Source organism: Perca flavescens, chromosome 9 (assembly GCF_004354835.1).
Source record: "Perca flavescens isolate YP-PL-M2 chromosome 9, PFLA_1.0, whole genome shotgun sequence".
Lineage (NCBI taxonomy): Eukaryota > Metazoa > Chordata > Actinopteri > Perciformes > Percidae > Perca > Perca flavescens.
The window spans coordinates 14505324-14529647 of record NC_041339.1 but is presented as its reverse complement, the minus strand read 5'-3'; the positions used below and the strand labels follow the sequence as shown (position 1 = coordinate 14529647).

Sequence of the window (24324 nt, the reverse complement as noted above, 5' to 3'; positions counted from 1 at the left end):
CAGCTTGAATCACTCTGCCCATTCTCCTCTGACCTCTAGCATCAACAAGGCATTTTCGGCCACAGGACTACTGCATACTGGATGTTTTTCCTTTTTCAGACCATTCTTTGTAAACTCTAGAAATGGTTGTGTGTGAAAATCCCAGTAACTGAGCAGATTGTGAAATACTCAGATCAGCCCGTCTGGCACCAACAACCATGCCACGCTCAAAGTTGCTTAGATCATCTTTCTTTCCCATTCTGACATTCAGTTTGTTCAGTTCGGGAGATTGTCTTGATCAGGACCACACCCCTAAATGCATTGAAGCAGCTGCCATGTGATTGGTTGATTAGATAACTGCATTAACAAGAAATTTAACAAGTGTTCCTAATAATCCTTTAGGTGAGTGTATATGATATGTTTTGTATAGAAAAGTTTTATTTGTATGTCATTGAGGAACAAGTATATTTTATAGTTATGTAACAGATGTAAATTGGTCTATGTCCCGCTACATTTTCTTGTTAAGAGCTATGTCTGGTTTTGACCAGTGCATTTATGCAAAAAATAATACAACAGAAAGAAGAGTATTAATGTGAAAAAGTTCCAGTCTGGTTTTACGCCACATCACAGTACTGAAACTGCCCTTCTAAGAGTCTACAACGAACTTTTCTTAGCGGTTGACTCAGGAAACTCCGCTGTTTTAGTGCTTTTAGATTTGACTGCGGTCTTTGACACTGTCAACCACTCTATCCTTTTATCCCGCCTCAAACAAAGTGTTGGCATTACGGGCATTTGCCTTAAAATGGTTTGAATCCTACTTGACAGATAGGAGTTTTGCTGTCCACATTGGTAACTGCTCTTCATCAGCTGCCCCTCTTTCCTGTGGGGTCCCCCAAGGTTCCATTTTGGGACCCATGCTATTTTCTCTGTACATGCTGCCCTTAGGGTCCATTTTAAAAAAACACAACATTTCTTTCCATAGTTTTGCAGATGATGTACAAATCTATTTGCCTATAAGAAACAATGAGAAGGACACTATCCAGCCGTTGTTAAACTGCTTGAGTGATCTCAAAATATGGTTGGATCAGAATTTTCTCTGTCTTAATGACAATAAGACCAAAGTTGTTGTGTTTGGACGAACATTTCAGTGCCTGTTTAGATACTCTCGGTACTTTAGGCTCCCAAATTTGTCCTTTTACCAGAAATCTGGGAGTGATTTTTGACAGTGCTTTTAAACTTGACAAACAGATTAGTTCTGTTGTTAAAACTAGCTTCTTCCAGCTGAGACTTTTGGCTAAGGTCAAGCCTTACCTGCTACGCAAAGACTTTGAAAGAGTCATACATGCATTTATTACGTCCCGTTTAGACTACTGTAACTCACTGTATGTTGGATTGGATCAGTCATCCCTTCGTCGGTTACAGTTAGTCCAGAACGCAGCAGCTCAACTTTTAACCGGGACTAAAAAGCGTGACCATATTACACTGGTTTTGGCCACGCTCCACTGGCTTCCTGTTTGTTTCAGGATTGAATTTAAAATTGTTTTAATTGTTTTTAAGATCTTAAATGGGTTGTCGCCTTCTTACTTATCGGAGCTCTTACATGTCCACACGCCTGTCAAAGCACTGAGGTCATCCAATCAGATGCTCCTCGATGTGCCCAGATCCAGGTTAAGAACCAAAGGTGACCGAGCCTTTTCAGTGGCTGATCCAAACCTCTGGAATAGGTTTTCAGTGGCTGATCCAAACCTCTGGAATAGTTTACCTATTCATGTAAGAACAGCTCGGACCATTGAAACGTTCAAGTCCATGCTTAAAACCCACTATTATTCATTGGCTTTCAATTCAAGTTGAGCTTTGATATCTTGACCTTATTGACCTTATTCTTTTTCTACTGTCAGTTATTTGGTATTGTACATTGTGCTTTGTTTGTGTTTATTGTCTCGTTGCTTTTGGAGCATGTTAAGCACTTTGGTCAACTGAGGTTGTTTTTAAACGGGCTATATAAATAAAATTGAACTGAACTGAAAAATATAATCCAGTTGAATGGAGAAAGAACAACACGTCCTGTCTCACTTCTTTCTGTGTACTTTTTCCTGCTGTTACAGGACTATCTCAATAACCTGCTAACAAGCACCAAGCCGGTACCCGTTACACAAGCTCACATGCCGGATGTCGGGCAACAACTATGGAAATGTACTAAACTAAACTAATTACTGCATCACTACCCCCTAAATATACTGCGTCACAATGGGGTCTAATCGCCAAAGACTCTTCTCTAATAATTGTTTAACATGCACCTAAATAAATAGCATTTGTTCACTCTAAACGAAGTGTTTCGTATTGATGGAAATATCAGATGCAAACCTGCCCAACTTTCAAGACTTTAGCAAATTCGGGTCAATGCAAGAAAAAGATCCCCCCTCTTCCATCCTTGCCATCTCCTCTTTTAAGCTCCTGTCGTTTTAAAGAGAGACAGTCAGGCAAGAAAACAACTTCTCCCCCCCAAGTGGTGAAGACCACTGAACAGCACAACCACACTGAACAATGCCTCCAAAATGGAAAACCACACTACAGTACATTGTACAAGATCGTTCTTCTGCGGTTTGTGCAGAAGATGTTACTGGGGTTTGTTGAGTGTGGGGACTGTCCAGCTGTCTCCTGAGCTATCAGCTCTGTGCTTTTAGAAAACTCCAGCAGATTTTTCTTTCTGACTCACTGTAACCACAGATGCCACAGTCAGCCAAGTTCCAATAGTCAGGTTAGTCTTTCAGTAAAAGTTAGTCTCCAGATTTTTAAAGAAGTAGTCACATCGGATTGTATTGATTCCTGCTGATTAGTCTGATGGCTTCGATGAGAAGTAAACATAAACATGGTCACAGAAAGGGCACATTTTAACCAGAAACAAGAAGGTTTATTTATGACAGTTATGCCATCCAGTATAAATGTCAAATGATCCAGCTTGGAGTTAATTCATTAATGCAGCTGAGATATTTAAAGTTATTCAGCTTTGATTGACTGTACTACACAGTACTGACTCAATTTGTTACTTTTGAGGATGACTCATTGTCATTGTTCAAATAAACATGCTCAGAAAGCATTGGGGTATATCAAGGTATGCCTGCGTAATTTTTACCACTGCTACTTTCTCATAGTGTGTCAACACCCACATCCTGACTGCATGTTGCAGATGATATCTCTGGATGATTTATCTCGGGCAGTTTATGTCCTATAGGTTTTATAACAATGCAGTGACCGGTTTAGTCAACACAGCTGATTAAAGCCCGTCTGATTTACATTCCTCTCGTATGGGAGATTAACACCTTGCTGCTTTTACTTTAGCTTGTAACCCAAAATATAGATGTAAGGGGGTCTTTCTTGCGAGCCTTTGTTAAAGGTTATGGCTGGATGTAAATATTTTTCCTATCGTCGACAAATCCCATGAAAAGCCCAAATCCAACAATGCATTAGTTTAATACTTTCTCATTAGTTTCAATACTTACTTCCCCACCCTGCCTGTAGCACTCAGCCCATTTGTTCATATGGACGACATCAATCTTTAAAACGGATCACAAATCTATTGTTCCAACTTAATTTCCTTTTGTACAGGTGTGCACTGTAGTTTTAGTAAACACTAATTAAACAGGAAGACACAACATGAGGACTACTCCGCTGTTGATTAACACACATTTGGTGCTGTTTGTTTAGCCAATAGTTCATCTTAATCTGTACGATTGCAAGCACTTACTATTCCGAGTTTGTTTGTGTTTTAGCATTATGCTACATTTGCCATCACTAAGAAGTAATGTTAACATTGAAACATAGGGCATGCATTGGTGGAGGTCTGCGCTCTCCAAGTGCCCTTGTAGTTGATTTAGTCTTCAGTTTCAATACTCAACATGCTTTCCAGGAGTTAAAGGGAGAGCCAACCAAGCGTGCCTTTGCATTTCACTCGGGCTGATGTCATTAATCATGTCATGTGTTGTACCAAGTATGAGGTGATCATATTGAGTTTGATATGTTATGTTGATTAGTATTAATGTTTTTTTGTAATGGTTGTAGAGTTTCCTTGGCAAAATGTTAAGGAATGTTTAAGTCTTATTTGTACTGACCCTGTTTACTGATACAAGTCAATAGTCATTTACCTGCTTTAGGTGAGATAGACTGAGACACATGCCCCTAAGAGAAATATGTTCGCCTAAGCTGATTCTTAAGTTGATTGAATGGCCTATGGAAGAGGAAAGGATATCTACATATACTGTGTGTACAGGATGTTACCTTAGTTCAGCCAAGATATAGGTGTATTTGGGATCAACTCAAAATAAACTACACTGCCCATCTTTATTGTAATGAATGAAGAAATATGTCAGCCATTGCAGCGGTGTGACTCATTGATATGTTTTTGGACAACAATGGAGATCTATGGCACAAAGAAATAAGCAATGTTAAGTGTTAGTTACACAGGCAATAGTTGTTATGAGGATCAGTTCGTTGTTGGTTTTCTTTTCCCTTTTCTTGGGACTTGCTAAAAATAATATCACCAAACTTATCCTTATCCTTGGCATCCTACATTTAATGATTAATATGTCAACAATGAATGATCATATCTGAGCTGTTATGTAGACAAAGCAAAGATAAAAGGGAACACTGTTGTTGTTGATTTGATAGGCTTTGCTTCCAACAGTACAGTTAGAAATAGTGAGTGTGTCTCAGATATTTAAACCACAGTTTTATCATTACTGACGTGTCTCGGTGCACCCACACACTTTACCGAACAGATGTAAAGTCACCAATGATGAGGTGACTCATTGGGGGTTAGTCTAATCAGTTTGTTCCTTTTAAACTTTGATGTTATGTCACCCCCACTCCTCACAAACAAACACACACACACTCCCTACTAAACCCCACCATGTTCTACTTTCATTCAAGCAGCTGTAAATTGAAACTCCACTTCAAAGGAAATACTACTGCTTTGCTTTGGCTTCATCTTAACCTATTTCACATCTGTTTGTATGTCATGTCAAACCATATTTATTTTACAACCCTTTTGAGAGTGTTATTTGTGCGAGTTGTCGGGGTCTGCTGGCCTGATTCCTGCTCCTTAACTCACGGCTGAGCAGTTAACCACTTTCTACAGGAAGTTGAGTTGAGGGTATCACCTCCTCATAGTCAACTGCAGTGTGACATTTGCACAATGCCACTTTAAAACCTCTACAGTAGTAGGCCCCTGAGAAATAGGAGCATTTAGAAGCTTCCCACAGCCCACGGCCTCTCCACACCCACTGTAGTGAAGTCATCGGTGGTCTGAGGGTCATGCATTGCTGTGATCCTGAGAGATACAGCCTAAGATGAGAACAAACTGTGTGGAAACCTGGCATGTATTTTTAACTGTGTGATAAATTGCAGAGAGATAATGTGTCTGTTATGGGGTGGGTCTTGCAAACTGTGGTTTTCATTGTCGAGTTTGTATAAAGTGATAACTATGATGCAGTTAGAAGAGACAATTCGCTGTGCCTGTTAATGCTTAGTTACTTGTTGGTTACTGCAGATGACATTGCGGTCTTTAAGTCATTTCAGGTTTAGCAGTTTGATTATATTTCCATGTTGTAATGAACACAACATGAGGAAGTTAAACTTGTCATCTCATCCTGTGTTGTTCTCACTGGCTGCTGATGCTGCATCAATCGGTCAGTTCCTAGAATGTAAAACGTGTAGAAATAAACAAGAAGTGTTAGTAATCTTGACAGCTAGCCCGTAAAGTGGCGTGAGTAATGTACGATTATCACTTGTAATATTACTACCTCTAGCAGGGTTAAACAAAGAGTATCTTTGCATTGTCCTACCATAGATCTGCGCTGCCTAACATATAGCTTATATTAATTTCCTTTTTAGCAATACAGATATAACATACACATTTATGTGAAGGATAAGTTCATATTTGTTCAAGTCTTTCTCAAAATATTACTTACATATCCATATGTACATTAATAATAACGTGTTGATATCTGTAATCCTGTCCCTGTCCATACCGGCTATGAAGAGATCCCTTCCTAATTTGATTCCAAAGGAAGCGATAGGGGGACAAAATCTACAGTCCGTGTTGGAGGATACCCACTTGATCGGACTGCTGAAGCCTCATATAACTTTAGAATGTATTTTTTGCACAGAATGAAGACTATGGATTTGGTCCCTGATGTCTTACATTTGAATCGCGTTCGGAAGGGATCGCTTTACTGCCAGGATGAACAATTAGAGCGACAACTGTACAAATGTGAGTATTGTTCTACAACAGACTTGTAAATGTGAACTTGTTATTTAAAGGGTTTATTTATCTTCCAGATTTTTGCTTTAAGATTTCATTCTTAATGTAATGTTTGGCTTGTTTTTATTATCACTTTTAATTATTTTCAAATGCTGACTATAATTTGTAGAGTAATACATACATCTTTGATATAGCTTGCACCTCTCTCTCTTCAGATTGCAGAATAGAACTTTGACAAGAACCCACAGGTCCTAAGAGACTATTCTCCTGTGTGCTTATGGTTGTGAGGTTTGGGCAACGGTTAAACTGTGGTGGAAAAAGCCTGGCCTATTGACTGTTATTGTTCGTGGAGGCCCAAGAGCACTCATGCCACATCATCGGCACATCACCTTAACCACTCTGCTGCACAGTATTTTTTACAGCCCAGCTGTAAAAATAGATAGCACAGATCGCCCTAGATATGCAGAAGCAGTCACATACACACACATATAAGAAGTAAGATACACACACCTTCAGGTGTTGATATGTGGCATTCGTGGGGACAACCTCACTTACATAGGGAAGAGAAATGAGACAAAGAGATATGAAACCACAAATAGTACATTTAACTGACATCGAGCATATACATTGACTGAGCTGCCGTTTGTTCAGAGGTTCCATTGTTGTCAAAGTCACCCTTTTTTCACCTTCATCTGATGGTTTAACTGCAGTGGGTGCTTACCTCCACCAGGTGGCATTAGATTCACAAAGAAGACAGAAATGTTCACTACAGTCCTTACATAAATAATGGCTTGACCTTAATCTAAAGATGAAGATTAGTTTGAATAAAATCAGCCATGTGAAAATGACTTATATGTTCTTTAGTACAAGTACTTAAAAAGTACATAAAAGTATATAACTATATAATTTATCACGAGAGGCCAAGCCACACTTTATTCTTAGTGGTGTTTTTTATTTAATTTTTTTTATCATACAGAGCAAATTAAATTGCAAACATGACCTATAGGCCACTTATGTATAAAATACCATTTGTGAGTGTTTTTTGAAGCTCACTTTTAATTACATTGTAGGTCAGGTCATTTGCTTATTCCAAAGACAACCATTCAACCACTGTCACAGTTTAGCAAACATCATCTAGCCAGGGGTCTTCAACTTGTTTAGACTGAGGACCCCTTAGCTGAAAGAGAGATGGAGCTGGGACCCCCTACTAATATTGTATAAAATTGAGTCACAAATTAAACTGTGCCTACAATAATGTGTAGGTGTGGTCTAAAGCCTTTACACATACCTTTTTATGGTGCATAAAATACTAAGGTATTAAAATATATATGCAATACAATATACACATTCATATATTTATACATCACGTTATATTTATACCCATGTTTATATGGGCCCAACCTTTTGGATTTTGGATGGTGAGAGACTTTGTGAGAAAAGGACAAAAAAAAAAAAAACATTGAATGAGAACTGGAGTTTGGTGTTGTTTTACTGCTTTCACATTCCTGTAAACCAATACTCTCACTGAAGCAACATTACCTTACTGTTGCAAAGACTTTCTGGGTTCACTGAAGTTATTCAGGTTAGTTAGAAAAAATTCACGTGTCAGTTTGTGGTAGATAATACATATACATTTTTTACAGTGTAATAGCTGCAGAGAATGACATAAAGAAAACAGTGATTTTATATGCTTATACTTCAGTGGCCTTGATGCCCCTCCTCCATTTCTCTTCCTCTCCTCAAGTAAGGTGAACAGGGAGGACAGTCGGTGCTACCGGAGCCTTCACCTGGGAGCGAGAGGAAGGCGCGGCCTGGAGCATACATTACAGAGGAAAGGGGGGGAAGGATGAAACAGGTGTGTGTTATGAAAAACAGCTGCAGAATGGTTATGAAAACAACCACGTGAATGTGAATGGTCAGTGTAAGTTTGCGATTGATGGCTGCAGTTGCTATACAGTGTCCATGGAAAGTACTGGCCAACAATGCAGGTGAGTTTTGTGGGATATTTATGTGCTGCTGCTTATGATTCATTTCAACAACAAAGATACTATTAACAGCTTTACAAACAGGATTCATTCATAGTAATATGCCATTTAATCACCTCTTAGACTTTACTCTGTTTATTTATTTGTAATTTCTTAGCAACATGTAAAATATAGCGTGACTGTCATCAATTATAGTTCTTGTGCTGATTTAGCTCCACGTTAATCCTTGCAGGTTAGATCCAGATGGTTGGATCTGAGCAGCCTCGGTTCTCTCTACAGCAGGATTGCTCATCCAGATTCCAGCAGAGATTTAGCCAGAAGAGTGGGTATTTCATCACATGGAAAACAACCTTAGTAACATTTTGTTTATGTAATCAAGTAGTTAATCAGGCATGGGTAAGGTTTGTAGAGCTACAACTGGCAGGAGGGTCTGTTGAAATCAGCATCAGTGATTTATAACGTTCTGTTTGTTGTTCCTTGGGAACGCAGTGTAAAGAGTTACTGAGGCTGTTAACTGCGAGGGACACATGCAGCCATTTTACTCTGTTGTCTTCTTCGTATAGCATAACCCAGGTCTGCAAACGTCTGAGTCTCCTCTGCATTATGGCCAAGGAAAGTGTTGAATCTGGTATGTCTCTTTTGATCTCTATCCTTAACGGTTAACAGCAGTGCACTACATGCGCTCACATATTAGTACACATTAACAAACACACATCCGTCTGTTGTCTGCTGATGTAAATTATGCATTAAACATTGTGTGTAAACGGTCTCTGAGAGCTAAGAGTCAACCTTACGTGTTTCTGACAGGCCTCACATGGGAGGTGAGGGCAAACAGCCGCCACTACCACAAACAAAAACAGAAGAAATCCTTTCTGTGTTTCCGCTGGGGGCAGTACGCAGTGAGTCAGTCATGCATTTGCTTTCTACCCCCCCACACGGTAACCTAACACCTGTTGGCATGCTGATGCATTGTGGAACAGGTTAATGTGCTAATACACGTCTCCTTTGTACTTGTCTCTCTCTCTCTCTCTCTCTCTCTCTCTCTCTCTCTCTGTCTGTTGCCAGGACAATGCGGTCCACAGCCACAAGTACTCCCCCCTGACTTTCCTGCCGCTGACACTGTTTGAACAGTTCCAGCGAGTGGCGAATCTCTACTTTCTCCTTATGATGGTGTTGCAGGTCAGATGAAAACTCTGGCTGAGTTCAAATCTCATACTTTTTATTTTTACTTTTAGTACATACTGCCGCTGCCCTTACAAATGTACTGTTGCATGCAGTATGCATACAATTGGGACATACTGCTTCTTCATAACCTTGCGCCTTGAACTTTGACCCTTTTTGCTTATATATGCTGTGCAAAGGATTGTGGGTCAGAATAGCCAGAAAAGTATGCTGGCTTGCATACTGCAAAATGCGACTGGATGGAGTAGAACATCCTGGTATTTGGGGGATACTGCATTTTACATACTATGTTTTGGGACATACTAAATCTTTTTCTGGCATACTATACAGTATATTAGTATGGATATTGGAACGCAGGATCTGCTTTGTCTCTAATGCTTTGACTCTTAAAAAAATAAAATAAAAAATACTTCCAGTTTGGTGTGGAATCCTACCTGTGACCATTTGCTCCGTGTCGCCCCCCTCTCTCCCCCCTTTCCAGTCTATATGTACTGTGTAATAAAAATGTATTTAAAAAAGCCCAAAAATAATCTTTTAAATAACAAAAAATCATCTTCAGTAACCGCTAATTTATTAGCTTTTTCAAAAGCTAATAAACTGTTTACTCAAGTTTTTTTTTTTTTTTTAGCATAGTTATTATCACTTATGGAAGCACTTTGTGTGTGCGTATGATTTATACAGTATGTGTGACTTCCATTTCCTTCTGTGTGTATCCTTGCCTGTGTGTGGTTTCCAGTGTGTCCCGGTCATCTCAGCCATACCTTGGTACATCTCCTTCATCCCGCTGCTCATCATACTCTCTGTGAGAGGGATAAAAGACCTTGCCAACGACATGGTGAGACCACCATTCACTCCATAGTTGTCTCCCCCCAATCTCTCTCACCCTGGGGGAGTCTGGGAGGGGGAATATGCCTCAGCTATGAATCCACCTGCTCACACACAAATGCATGATCTTAAACACAAATATACGACCGGCATCAAGCATGCATTTGTACACCTTGCACTTAAGAATGTACGCACTCTTCTCTCTCCTTCATTGTCCGCATTGACTCCTTGTCCTCTCCTCATTGACAAAACCAGTCATCCCAGTAGCATTAATTTTCTCTCCTATCATTAAAGCTTTTCCTTTTAAATGCAGGCGTGATGTTTTGCATGGAGAATTCTCTGGTTAAGTGCATCACTGAGTTACGGTCATTAACAGCTCTGGGTGAAACGCTTGCTTGACCCCTCTCTATTGACTAATCATTTAGTGGTGGGTGTAAATCTCCCAGCTGGTGTCACTGTAGAGCCCCGTAATGGCTTTTCTCCTTTCTCCTTTCTCCTGTTCAACCTTTCATGGCCACCCTCACTCCCTCTCACACGCTCCCTGTCCATCACTCTTTTCCTCCATCCCTGTCACGCTTCTCAGTCTATCTCTTTCTCTTCTCTCATTCTCTTTTTGCGTCCGTCTCTCTCTCTCCTCCTCTCTATGTCTGGTCCAGGCCAGGAGACACAGTGACTCCAAGATTAACTCCCAACCTTGTGACGTACTCGTCTCCCAGAGGTAAGGACAAAGACAGTGGATTATTCTCGCAGGACTTCCAGTTTCAAACGGCCCTCTAATGAAGCTCTAATGAAGTGTGAATGAGTGAATCTCTAGATGGTCCCTTTGTGCATTAGAGCAGGGCAAAAACATTTTCCACACCTATTGGAAGACATGAACTATGGCCAACCTCTTTATGACATCTTCTCTAGATACTTGGGCCTCAGTCTGTTTTCTACGGCCGTTACACTCCAAATGATATGCTTTCCCTTGTGGACTAAGAGACGACTTAAACAAATAATTTGTACACACAAGTGTGGTAACGGCTTAAGAACTGCAATAATGACCAATGTTTTGTTTTTTCAACAGATATCATTTTGGTTAACATGAACATTATTTAGGTCATCATAATGATATCATAATCATAATTCAAATTAAATCATAGACAATTCCAGCATATGAAAGCCATTGATAATTATTTTCCCCCATTTGCCCACTCATCGGTCTCAGTTTCAGCAGAGCACAGTGGAAGGATGTGCGTGTGGGAGATGTGCTGCGAATCCACAAAGACCAAGTCATCCCTGTGAGATTTTCAATTTATAAAACATTGCAAGTAACAGCAATATAGAAAACAAAGTGTCTCAGTAATCACTGCTTCGCAAGTAGAATAAGATTGCATGAATTACTTGCTGCCCTATGAGCTACCCTATAGGTAGCATATTTGATTAAAGTGGAAAATTTCAGCATAGCAGCTGCTTAAGGTTTAATCTCAATTATAGTATATAGTATTTATATAATAGTATTTATTTCTCTATTTGTATTCCCAGTAACCTTTTACTTAGCCCTCTCTCTTTTATTTTGCTGTTTTCTCTCTTTCCTCCCAGGCTGACCTTCTCCTCCTGTGTAGCTCCGAACCTCACAGTCTGTGTTATGTGGAGACAGCAGATATCGACGGGTAAGAAACTGTTCTCCCATTCTGATGCCTCATTCTGTTGAAAATTTCAAAAACTCATTTAACTCATTATATAATAATAATCATATTCATGTTTGTATGTATCAACGTTATGTTAATTATACCAGTAGTATATTAAAACAAGTAAAAACAATTGGGTTCTACAACATAAAAAAACCTATGAATGTAAACGTAAAGAATAGTATAAGTAATAGCACGGACAAAGAGTTTAAAAAGGTGTTAAGATGCGATTTTAAAGGTGATATTGATTTTAGAGGCCCAAGATCTTCACACTCCTGTTGCCATGGGTTCTTGACTACAAAAACTTGGTCACCTTTTACAATTTTTTACGATTGTTTACACACTAAAATAAAAATGTCCACACAATTTGCAAAATTCTACTCCAATGAGCAAAACACCTCCACAGATTTACACAACATTACACACAATGTCTGCTTCACCCTTTTTGCAAAACATTACACACAGTGATATGCAAAACTCTACACACATTTTCACACCTTAGACACTGATAAGGATTGTGAGGTTACTTCCTTGTCATTACAAAGCCCCGGATTGCCAATGACCACACCAATGAACGAATTGAATAAACACATCAACCAGGTGTGGAAGCACACGTGCTAATTTGAAAACACAGCACTCAGGTGTGCTATATGGCCTGATCCAGCCAGACGGAGAGATGATGAGTAGTTACAGTATTCTTGTTGCTTTTACAGTACTTTTTCTTGAGAGTCAAAGTGTATGTACTTCATGCAGTAATTTTTATTTGTCTATAGATTTTATTTGTTTCATTGATTTCATTGTTGGTTGATTACTGTAACTGATTATGGTAAGAAATAAATACTTGAAATATTCAGTCTGCAGCTTCAGTGTTGTGCAGTGCTTGGTCAAGTTTATAGTAGGCCTATTTGTGTAGATTCTCCCTATATCTCAAACTAATCATGAAGAATGTTGTGGGTTTGTCACTATTTTTTTTTGTCATCTAAATTATCCCTTACATAACAATGTCTGGCCAAAAATCTAGCACATGCTATTTCCTAAAATTAGTTTTTTTTACAAATGTGTTTTTTATTTATCACAGCAGTGTGAAACTGGCTGCAAAAGTGTCTGATCATTGAGGACTGTGTTGGTTAAATGAAAACTAATAGCATTTTCACAAATATGTGTATATGTTTTGACTGAAGTGTGTATGTTTTGACTGAAGTGTCATTTTGCAAACAATCTAGGAATTATGCAAATTGAGTGTGGTGTTTGGATAATTGTGATTATATTTTTAAAAGTTTTCAAAATTGCGTAAAATAATATTGCATAATTCTCTATAATGTGTACCAACTGCATACTGCCTTGTCTTCTCATTATTATTTCTGATGAATGGATCAACTGTCTAGTGTTAATATAACCTGAAAGTGTGGTGGTTTCTTCATACAGAGAGACTAACCTCAAGTTCAAGCAGGCGCCCAGTGCTGCACACAATGAGCTGACCTGTCAGCCCTCAGAGGAGATGCTTGCTGCCTTTGATGGTGAATGTTTGTTTTTGTTTTTTATTAAAAATGCAAATTGCATACTCATCCTAAGTAAGAGCAACCTTTTATTTTACAGGTGTCGTGCTCTGTGAGGAGCCCAACAATCGCCTTTACACCTTCAGAGGCCAGCTGCACTGGAGAGGAGAGTGTCTTCTGCTGGACAACGAGCACATCCTCCTGAGGGGAACAGTCCTACGCAACACAGAGTTCGCCTACGGCTTGGCCATATACACTGGTACATGTCGCAGAATTTATTCAGTTTAGAAAATGGGATGTTGGTGAGGGGGACGTTTTTGTTCATAAAATGAGTACTAGCCACCGCCAAACTGATTTGTTGAGTCTGAAAATTACACTATGGCAAGCAGATTGGAGAGAAGACCTGATATATGACACAATGCCCCATAAAGGTGTATAAGAGAGATAAAAACTATTCTAAAAAGTTTTTGTGTCCAAGCCACTTATCCTCATTTCACCTTCTACTTTGGCCTCCACTTGTTTCAATGACACATTTTATTATGTGGAATACATTATGCTACTAATTATGGACAGTACTTAACTCTTGCAGCTCTGTCTTAAATGTGGGTCTGTTAACGCCTGGCAGATTACAGGCTCCTCCTGTCTTTTAAGTGATCATTGATCGGATATTACTGGACCAGGCAGAGGTGTCATGGATCTCGCTGCTATGACCCTTTCAGTTCTGGTAAAGCAGATCAAATCCTTCCAGAGATGGGTTTTATACCATTCATCACAGACTGTCTACTGGTGTGACCCCCCCCAGTTCAGCCTGATTATAACTCTTAACCTTCACACACATTTGACACAGACTACTTTAATGCATGATCAAGGTTTACATATTGTTGTTGTAAGACTAAGTTGGAATCAGTTTGAAGATATGGCAGACCTTCTCAGTGTCATTTTTACACATGCAGCTCCACGTCTTTCAGCAGTCTGAGAGATTGAGACAACATCACTGGAAAACAGTGATGTAAAATAATGTGATACTTTATTGATCCCTGCAAGGGAAATTCTCTCTTCCCACTGACCTCTCAGCAGCACGGTCAGACACCCCCGGAACTGGTAGGGATTCAGCATCTTGCTCAAGGGCACATCAGCAGATGCTTACTGACACGAGGGCTTGAACTTTCACCCTCTGGCTGCAGGATGGTCTCCCAACTCACTTCGGCCAGGCCGCCGGAGCGATAGCATCTAATAGTTGTCTGCTCTGTACCAGGCGCAGACACCAAGATCCTGAGGAACTGCGGGAAACTGAGAGTGAAGAGGACTCAAACGGAAAAAGTTTTCAACAAAGTGGTGATCGGGGTGAGTGGGTAAAGGGCAAGTGGACGACAAGCATGAGACAACTTGTGGTGTTATTCCAAACTTTGTGCGTTTTGGATCTCTTAGATCGTCCTGTCCGTGTTGCTGGCAGCTCTGCTCCATGCCATTGGCGCTGGCCTGTTTTCGAGTTGGGTCATGAGCCATACAGGGGTTCCATATGCTCTGGTGGTTAACGGCAATCCGGTCTACACTGGGTTTCTCGTCTTCTGGAGCTACATAATCCTACTCAGCCCGGCCATGCCCATTGCTCTCTACATCTCGTAAGTTTCATCTACAGTACCGCACTTATTTGATGGTAGGCAGGATGGTTGAAATACACCTGTGTTTGTTTGTATACAGTCTTACGTGTGCGTGTGTGTGTGTGTGTCTCTGTGTGTGTGTGTGTGTGTGTGTCTTTGTGTGTCCATAGGTTTGAGGTGATCCACACGGTCCACAGCCTGTTTATTGGCTGGGATATGGAGATGTATTGGCAGCAGGCAGACAGACCGGCCCAAGCCAGAAATACCTCACTGAATGAGGAGCTCGGCCAAGTGGGATACCTGTTAAGTGACAAAACTGGGACACTAACCCAGAACCGTCTGCTCTTCAGACAGTGCTGCATAGCTGGGGAGATCTATGGTAAAAAAAAAAAAAAAAAAAAAAACTGAAACCATCTAATAAATATCTATATTTATATCCATACATCTAATGATATTTTAATTGTCCTTCTTAGAAGAAAACAACAACCCAATGCTAGCACTTCTACTTGTTAGAAAACAAAATATCTTTATCTGACTTCACGCTGCACGGCCAGCACAAAATTCAAATTCCAGCCCCTCACAGGCTTTTGAACAACTTAACCTGGCTCACAGTGGAGCAAAGATCCCTCTGGGGCAATGACTTCCTCGCTCGATGGTGTTTTTTGCCCCCAACTGCTCCTCTAGGCAGCGCTGCGACCGCTGCCTTCAAGGCACCCTAACCCTAACCATAACTAGGGCCTGCTGAACCGTTGGGGGCAAAAAACACCGATAAACGACTTCCTCAAGAGAGGGACAACAGGAGACAATTAACATGCTCATATCCAAAAGGCCAGGCGCCATCTACTAAATATTTAACACCGGCTCTGCCCACTGAAGACAAACATGTCATTGAAACCTTGTCAGAATCACATCAACCATATGTCATATGTCTGAGCCACTTCCAGCTTCAGACCACATGTCTGTTTTCTTTTTCCTTCTTTTTATTTGTCTTGTGAATATTCTAATCATGTACTTCATCTCCAGTTCCAATGCTTTTTGCAAGTCATTAAATAAAATAATTTCTCAACTTTCACAGGTGATCCGTCAGTCAGGGCAGAGGAGACCGAGGTACTATATAACTATTCTCAAATCTACATCTTTGAACTGTAGTTAGTTTTCTTCATTGTCTATTACCAACCTAATTCAAAGCTATTATTTAACCTTCCTTAATACTAAATCTTTTCTTGTCGATGTGCCTGTTTTTAAATCGTTTCTGCTGCTATCAGCGTGACACTCTATTCATGTAAGCCACAGTTGCAACACTGTACAATGTCAGTGCACAGTAACATTTTTCCCTGTACGTGTGCAGCCCATGGACTTAAGCTGGAATCCGTTCTCCCGCGGGGGTCTGTTCATGTCGGCTCCGAGCCTGGTGGAGAAGCTCAGAGGACAGCAGTGTCCATTCAGCAGACAGTTCCTCAGAGCGCTGTCTTTATGTCACACCGTCATGGCAGAGTGGAAAGAAGGTTGTGTTTGTGTGAAAGTATCCACTTTTTGGGGGATTCAGATCAAAGTAGTTCAGTTCTCACTCTCTTATCTGAGAAAAGTCTTGAAGCTTAGACCACACTGGTTTATTTTGTTCATGAAATCTCAGTGTGATTCATGTTTCCACTGTGTTTTGTATTACACTGATTGACCTGATGAGGGTGCTACAATAAAAAAGTCAAATAACCCGTATATGTACATTGAGACACTATTTGTCTCATGTTGACAAAACTTGAAAGGATGATGCTTTTTATATCCTGGTTGTTTTCCAACCCCTATGTCACTGGTCTGACCTGATACAATAGTTCCTGGAAAGACGGCATGTTTACATCCCTCTTGTGTGTTGACTTCATTCCTCCAGAGGCTCCAGTGTACCAAGCTGCGTCCCCAGATGAGGAAGCTCTTGTTGGTGCGGCTAGGGAGCTGGGCTGGGTCTTTCTCTCTAGGACAAGAGACTTTATTATTGTCTCCGAGCTGGGTGTCATTCGCCAATATCAGCTGCTTGCGCTGCTGGACTTTACCAGCAAGAGAAGACGCATGTCTGTACTAGGTGAGAGTATCCCTCTAAATAGAAACTAACAACAAATCTTACAATCTCTTGTTCTCTTTTATAATTGTATAAATGCTAGGTTATCCCATGTCAACTTCTTTTCTGTATAAATTATCCATACTGTTTTTTGTTTTTTTCTCTCTCTCTCTCAGTGCGGGAGCCGGAGGGTGGGTTAAAGCTGTACTGTAAAGGGGCCGACATAGTGATCCTGGACAGACTACAGAAGGACTGTCCATATCAGGAAAGGACTGAAAGAGCCCTGGAGGTGAAGTAGAGTTTCTACTGAACCATAAGTGTGTGCTGTTATTGAGCCTAGTATATATATGACACTTGGTATGTTTTAGATTCCATTTCAGTAGTTTAAAATTTCAAAACGTTCACCATCTTAGTTAAGTGTGTTAGCATGCCAACCTTTGTTAGTTTGTTTAAAACGCAAACAGTTGAGATTGATGGGAATGTCTTTAGTTTTCCACGTATTTCATTAGAAACCGACAAATTGGACACATTTTCCTGATGGTGGTGCCACATGAATCAAAGTTATTAGAATTCATCCTCAGGGGGACAATGCTGTGCTACATTTCAAGAAAATCCATCAAGACATTTCACTCCAAACTCAAATTAAATTTGCTAGATGAAAGTCAGGGTATCACCAAACTCATCGGTATTCAGCCTCTGTGCACCGTAAAATATTTCTAACAAATTCAATGGCAAACCATCCAATAGTTGTCAAGATTGTTCACTTAAAGCCCAACATGTCATCCTCACGGTGCTAGAGAGAGGATTACCAAAGACGATAGAATTAATCCTCTGGGCATGAACGTCTGAACAAAACGTCATGGCAATTCATCCAATAGCTGTTAATGGGCCGGCTGACAGACCAGCGTTGCCATCCCTAGTGCCACAAAGGTTTTGCTCCATTAATAGTAATCAGTCAAATAAACAATATGTAGCCTTTGTCTTGCCTATCTGTATGTACTCAACTTACAATATCTTCCATCATTGTTATCAATTGTCTGATTATCAAAGCTTGTGCACACCGTGTTGAGCATCTCAGAGTAGTTAAAAGTTCTTGATCAATGATCAATGGAGTTTTTAGGGAAAGAATCAGGCCAGCGATCATCCTGTTGAGATAGTTGAGGCATATCTGCCAAGACCAAAGTGTTAATCTCATGTTTCCTTTGTCAATTCTTCAATTGTGCCTGAATGATCACTCCTTAAATAATGTGCAGCCTATGATAATGTGTTAACTTCTCTTCTGTCAGTTATTTGCCCAGGCCTGTCTGAGGACTTTGTGTGTTGCGGTTCGATCTGTCCCTGAGGCATCATGGGAGCAGTGGAGTAAAACATTGGCCCAGTCTGCTGCCATGGCGACCTGTGACCGTGACACACTGCTGGAAAAGCTATATGATCAGATGGAGAGAGAGCTGCAGGTGGGCACTTCCACAATGTCATTTTTACATGTTTGTTGTCAGTCCTCAATTTCAAGTTGTAAAATCTGTTGACACAGGTCTTTAAATCAAGCATGTGATTAATGCCCTTTTTCCCAAATAGTTTTTTTTTTGTGTGTGGAGCACAAAGTTGTTTTTTAAGAAAACAGAATCCTTGTTTCCGAACGACTTTGCTACATCCCTTTTTCATGTTAAAAATCCAATATCCATCAGGAATGCTAAAAACTAATTTGAACTTTCTTGTTTTGTAGTTTTTAGGGGTGACAGCGATAGAGGACCGGCTTCAAGAGGGCGTTCCTGAGACTATTGCTCTGCTTCAACAGGCTGGGCTTAAAGTATGGGTCCTTACTGGGGACAAAAAAGGTATTGGACATACTGTAGCAGAAGCACCACTTTGAATGCTGTGCTGTAGCTACATGTCACTGTTTGTCTTTTCCTTTCTGTCTTTCGTGCTCCCTCTTTCTTCATTCTTGTAGAGACTGCAGTGAATATTGGATATTCTTGCAAGCTACTGGATCCTGATACCAGATTACTGGAATGGCAGGAGCTAAGGTAAGTGATGATAAAAATACACAAACACACACACTCACACCAGCTCATTGATCTTTGTATGTTTGCCCCTGCAGACAGATACTCCAGTCCCCAGACCCAGCGGTCAGTTTCGTCAAGGCCAGACAGACAGCGCTGTGGGCTGTAGACAAGCAGGCGGCTGAAGCAAAGACTGCTGTGGTCCTAACTGGACCTGAGCTGGTAAACACTGGACACATCAATGGGATGCTCGTATAGTTTTTAAATGGACAAATAGATGTCGTCATGACTCTGTGTCATCAAACACTGCGTTGTTTATGTCAGAGAATGGGGCAGGAAAGTGGATATGCAAGGCTCTGCCACAGTTTACATTGTACATGTGTATTGGTCATAAAGTGTAAATTTTAGGACATGAATCAGTTTTTCCTTAAAGCTGCAATACTTGATTTGGGGAAGCCAGCTGTAAACACAACACTGACATTAGTTGATATGGCAAACTGGTTAGTAAACAGTTGCATATTTAGACATCTAGTTGATAGGGAGCCACATTAGCATTCAGTTTGAGTCAAGTTTGTGCCTACCTGATGATTGTAAGTCCAATATTAACTCTCCTTTTAGCTCTGCTTTTTGTCTCCACCAACTTCTGAGAAAAATGTCCGCCATATGAAACCAAAACAACGAGCTCAGACACTCCATAGAGGGGAACTGCAGAGTCGGGTGGCTAATTGTCTGTGGATATTGCACAGAGTCATCCAAACCATTGTTACTATAAACATATTGATTATTGCAGCTTTAAAAAATATATACTGGCAGAACTAAAATGCCTTAAAACTAGATTTCTTCTATGAGATGTCAAAGCTGTAAACGGAGACTATCTGAAACCCAAAAGCAACGGTAGGGCTGTTTTATACAAATATAACCTAAACCGAGCTATTTGATGGTGTTGTACTCCAGGCAGAGTTTGACCAGAAACCAGAATGGGGGGCCGGGTTCATGAGCCTGGCGGAACAGTGTCAGTCTGTGCTATGCTGTCGTGTAACGCCTGGACAGAAGGCTGACATTGTCACGTTGGTCAGGAAACACACCAGCTCAGTCACCATGTCCATCGGGGACGGTGCCAATGACGTAAACATGATCAAGAGTAAGTCCGATTTAAATGAAAAGCTGACCGAGAAAATGTGTGTTTGTATCAGAATTCTCTGCTTTCATGTTTCACCATTGTGTTCCTCCTCTCCCTGTGTCATTTCTTACTGTTCCCCACCAACACCAGCGGCTCATGTTGGTGTGGGACTAGCAGGAGTGGAGGGTGGTCAGGCAGTGCAGACGGCAGACTTTGCATTGTCCCAGTTCAGATTCCTGCAGAGGCTGCTGCTGGTCCATGGGCGCTGGTCCTACAGGCGCATTTCCCTCTTCTTGCGCTACTTCCTGTTTAAGACCTGCAGCTTTGCTCTTGTTCACATATGGTTTGGATTATTCAATGGCTTCAGTGCTCAGGTGAGACATACATAGATGAGACTTAAAGTCTCATAGATGAGACTTAAAGTCACATAATGAACTCAAGGTAAACATGGAGAGGAAACACATCCTGCATTTATTCCGCCATCTATTTCTCCCCTGCAGTCTCTGTATGAGACATGGTTCATCGCTCTCTACACTGTCCTCTACACAGCGGCCCCGATTATGTGTGTGGCCTTCTTTGAACAGGTGACACAGTTGAAGAGATGGATGTTTTTATGAATTTAAAAAAATCCTTTTTTGATATTATATTATTGATATTGTTTGACATATTTACATTCTAAATCATAATAGTTCATCCTGTGTGTTTGTGTTGTAGGACGTGAATGCAGACAGCAGCCTGAAATGGCCAGAGCTGTACAAGTCTGGACCGAGACAGGAGCTCTCCAGCCCTCTCATGCTGTTCTTATCACTCCTGTACGCTGTCTACTCATCGCTTGTTCTCTTCTTCATCCCGTTTGGAGTCTATTACAACACAGACTACGACCTCCAGACCATGGCAGTCACTGTCGCCATGGCAGCCACCTTCACTGCCACCGTTGAGGTCAGGATCGCACTTTTCATAGATGCAAGTGAACCACAGAAACTTGTAATGAACACAAAATTTTGAAAATATGAACCCTTGAACTACGGATGTCATAATGTGACGTTGAACACATCTGTAGACAACTGTAATATTTTCTGGTAACTCTATACTTTATCATATTCAGAAAAAAATGTAACATTGAAAAATGTGTTTCGTAATTTAGAAATTACGGAATCTACTTTAAAACTGCCGCTGGATCCAGCCAAGAAGGAGGACAATTATTGCGCAAATTAAAATTATTATATTGTTATGAATGATCAGTTGCTTAGTTATTGAACTCAGAAGAAAATGTATTTGTATTTATGAGGTATTGGATGATAAGCAACCAAAGTGTACAGTGTGAAGCAATTCAACATCCCAGCATGATTTGGTAACCTGAACAGTAAATACAGCTGTGGGCGCTAATGAACTAATCAGAAGGCCAGTTGGCAGAAGGCTGTATGTCCAGATGTACCATTCTCCTCTGATTGCAGCATTTGTGTTCTTCTTTCAGATCATGCTACTGACCAGATACTGGACGAAGTTCAATGTAGCATTTGTGTGCGTCTCTGTGGTGTTTTTCTTCATCTGTAGCAGGATCACCCAAAGCACCCGCCTGTTTGAGAGATCACCCAGCGACTATTTCTTTATCGGTACACTTCTGCTCTTATCGGCGCAGGGCGCCTACTCTATCCGTTTCTGTCACTTGAGTGTTTTTGCTTCCGGCTGTGGTCATTTTAACATGCAGAAACCGCTGGACTTGATTCACACGGAGACAAATAATTTCAAAAGAATTGTCAACAAAAACATACAGCCAAACACGCAAGAAGAAATGTCCATTTTACTGATTATCCAATGTTGATCTAATGATCGGTCATCATGTTTGATTGATCTGTGTGTGCTTTTCATCAGGTGTGTCTGAAAGGGCCTTCATCGATCCACTTGTGTGGCTCGCAGCTCTGCTCGCCACCTGGACGGCTGTTCTGCCTTCAGTGACTGCCCTTGCTATCAATGTCATCCTCACCATGCATGACAAACACAAGGTGAGACGTCTGTATCAAAATGGAAAAATCTGGAAATCCAAACATTTTGAGGTCACCTGGATGTTAATAAAAACATTATCCATTTACTGGTGGGACGACACAGCAGGTTTGCCCCCTGTACATCCATTTCACCCTTTTCCCCAAACTATTGAAGACAGTTCCATTCAGTAACGTAATATATTTTTCTCAGTGATAATTCTCCAGTTGTGTGCATCCTACGGAGTTCTGACAGGAACATGTGCTCACTGCTGTTGGCATGTTAAAAAAAAAAAACATTGACTTGAGGAAAAACTTTGTATGATACTGAGTTTGGTTGCCATTTTATGTTATTTTGGAGCTGTAAGAAGGCTGAGCTTTTGTGCCTTGTCTGCGTGAGTTTCTTTCCCATTCACCAAGTTATGGAGGTTTCATTACTATAAATAAAAGCATAAACGGTTGTAATGGTCACTAATGCAGCAAAAATGCAGCTGCACGCCTGCTGACAGGGAAAAAGCGCTTTGACCACATTACCCCAGTACTATCGTCTCTCCACTGGTTGCCTGTCGCCCTCAGAATCCATTTTAAGATTTTATTATTTGTTTTTAAATCTTTCAATGGATTGGCTAGGGCTGGGCGATATGGAGAAAATCAGATATCGCGATATTCTTGTCCTAATACCTCGATGTCGATATTGTGGCGATATTATAGGGTTGACAATTGGTGCTTTAACAAAATATCTTCACAATGACATTTAAGATATGTAATCTTCAGTAATGTCTGGGTAAAAAAAATAATAGAACAGCTAGATCAGTCTGGTAACACAGAAAATGACATCACTTTACTGTAATGCAGCCTTTAAAGCCAGGAAAAGACAACACTTAGGCCATTTACGATATTACGATATCCAAAATCTAAGACTATATCTAGTCTCATATCATGATATCGATATAATATCGATGTATTGCCCAGCCCTAGGATTGGCACCTTCCTATTTAGCGAACATGTTGATTTCACATACCTCAGTCAGAGCACTTAGGTCAAATGACCAGCTTCTTTTGGACTGTCCCAGATCCAGACTGAAAACCAGAGGGGACAGAGCTTTTTCAGTTGCAGGTCCTAAGCTCTGGAATGCTCTCCCCCTCAATATTAAAGCAGCTAGCTCTATTGAGTCATTTAAATCACTTTTAAAAACTCATCTCTTTGAAATGGCTTTTAACACAAGCTGAGCTGTGACATGGTTTACTATTGTTTGTAATCATGTTTTTCATGTGTTTTAATTATTATTATTATTATTATTATTTCGGGGATACTATGTTTTTAATGGGTTTTACTTTTTCTTCTTGGCTAATTAGTATGCTTTTATGCTGTTACTGGTATTAGTATCTGTACAGCACTTTGGGGCAGGAGTGACTGCTTGTAAATGTGCTCTATAAATGAACTTGACCTTGACCTTGACCTAATGCTAACCTGGCTGTGATGTACAGGTCCACAGTGCGTCTCTTCAGCCAGTGGAGCTGAGGTCAAAGTTGAGAAGGGGAACGTCCCTTCGCCGCTCCTCTTACGCCCTCTCTCAGGGAGCCGGGCCTGGACGCCTCATCACTTCAGGGACCTGCATCCGCAGCACAGTGCCGACGGTGGATGAGAAGGTGACTGAAAGTAAAAACTCCACTGACTCACAAGTCCAAATTCACATGAAGGACAATATCTGTGTACCAAATGTTACTGCAACATAGAATTAAAAAAGATTTGCGTGTTTGCACCTAAAACATGTTTTTGTGGGCAGTTCTTAGTAGAGTCTGCACTTATCTTTTGTATTGCTACCATTTTCACACAATAAAGTACAGCATATGATATACAAAATACAGTGTGTACTATAAATCTTGTTTATTGTCTTTACATGGACTACTTACCTCCACATGAATATCTCTGGTCTTTGTTGTTTCAGACTGTTGTGGTAAAAATCTAATTTCCATCTGCTGGGGTCGCAGGGGATTTCCTTTTGAAGATCAAACCAAACGCAATAAATCGACACCACCGCTTTGTTTTACAATTGTTTTTATTTGTTAATTTATTTCAAAACACGCAATTTTACCCATATTATCCTTTTAAGTTTTTATTTTTCTGTAACAGTTATTACTCAGATTTTTTTTCCTTCACAAAAGTCTCAACAAGAGT

The 24324-nt window shown here is 40.5% G+C and overlaps 1 protein-coding gene across 1 annotated transcript in view; it reads left to right on the top strand.

Moving 5' to 3' along the window:
- The window catches only part of atp8b3 (ATPase phospholipid transporting 8B3), a 54845-nt gene extending 30863 nt beyond the window's left edge, over nucleotides 1-23982 (top strand). Inside the window, exons 2-31 of the mRNA XM_028588490.1 lie at nucleotides 6144-6247; nucleotides 7983-8093; nucleotides 8456-8545; nucleotides 8787-8851; nucleotides 9031-9122; nucleotides 9289-9402; nucleotides 10142-10240; nucleotides 10887-10948; nucleotides 11438-11510; nucleotides 11812-11882; nucleotides 13326-13417; nucleotides 13497-13655; nucleotides 14652-14740; nucleotides 14825-15018; nucleotides 15168-15376; nucleotides 16073-16104; nucleotides 16346-16502; nucleotides 16883-17071; nucleotides 17224-17336; nucleotides 18334-18501; nucleotides 18771-18882; nucleotides 18996-19071; nucleotides 19146-19269; nucleotides 20002-20188; nucleotides 20318-20541; nucleotides 20668-20751; nucleotides 20882-21106; nucleotides 21642-21780; nucleotides 22040-22170; nucleotides 23634-23982. Of these exons, the coding sequence (XP_028444291.1) occupies nucleotides 8827-8851; nucleotides 9031-9122; nucleotides 9289-9402; nucleotides 10142-10240; nucleotides 10887-10948; nucleotides 11438-11510; nucleotides 11812-11882; nucleotides 13326-13417; nucleotides 13497-13655; nucleotides 14652-14740; nucleotides 14825-15018; nucleotides 15168-15376; nucleotides 16073-16104; nucleotides 16346-16502; nucleotides 16883-17071; nucleotides 17224-17336; nucleotides 18334-18501; nucleotides 18771-18882; nucleotides 18996-19071; nucleotides 19146-19269; nucleotides 20002-20188; nucleotides 20318-20541; nucleotides 20668-20751; nucleotides 20882-21106; nucleotides 21642-21780; nucleotides 22040-22170; nucleotides 23634-23882 (3489 nt within the window). The 5' untranslated portion in view covers nucleotides 6144-6247; nucleotides 7983-8093; nucleotides 8456-8545; nucleotides 8787-8826 and the 3' untranslated portion in view covers nucleotides 23883-23982. The remainder of the gene's footprint in view (nucleotides 1-6143; nucleotides 6248-7982; nucleotides 8094-8455; nucleotides 8546-8786; nucleotides 8852-9030; nucleotides 9123-9288; nucleotides 9403-10141; nucleotides 10241-10886; nucleotides 10949-11437; nucleotides 11511-11811; nucleotides 11883-13325; nucleotides 13418-13496; nucleotides 13656-14651; nucleotides 14741-14824; nucleotides 15019-15167; nucleotides 15377-16072; nucleotides 16105-16345; nucleotides 16503-16882; nucleotides 17072-17223; nucleotides 17337-18333; nucleotides 18502-18770; nucleotides 18883-18995; nucleotides 19072-19145; nucleotides 19270-20001; nucleotides 20189-20317; nucleotides 20542-20667; nucleotides 20752-20881; nucleotides 21107-21641; nucleotides 21781-22039; nucleotides 22171-23633) is intronic.
- The last annotated feature ends 342 nt before the right edge of the window (nucleotides 23983-24324 follow it).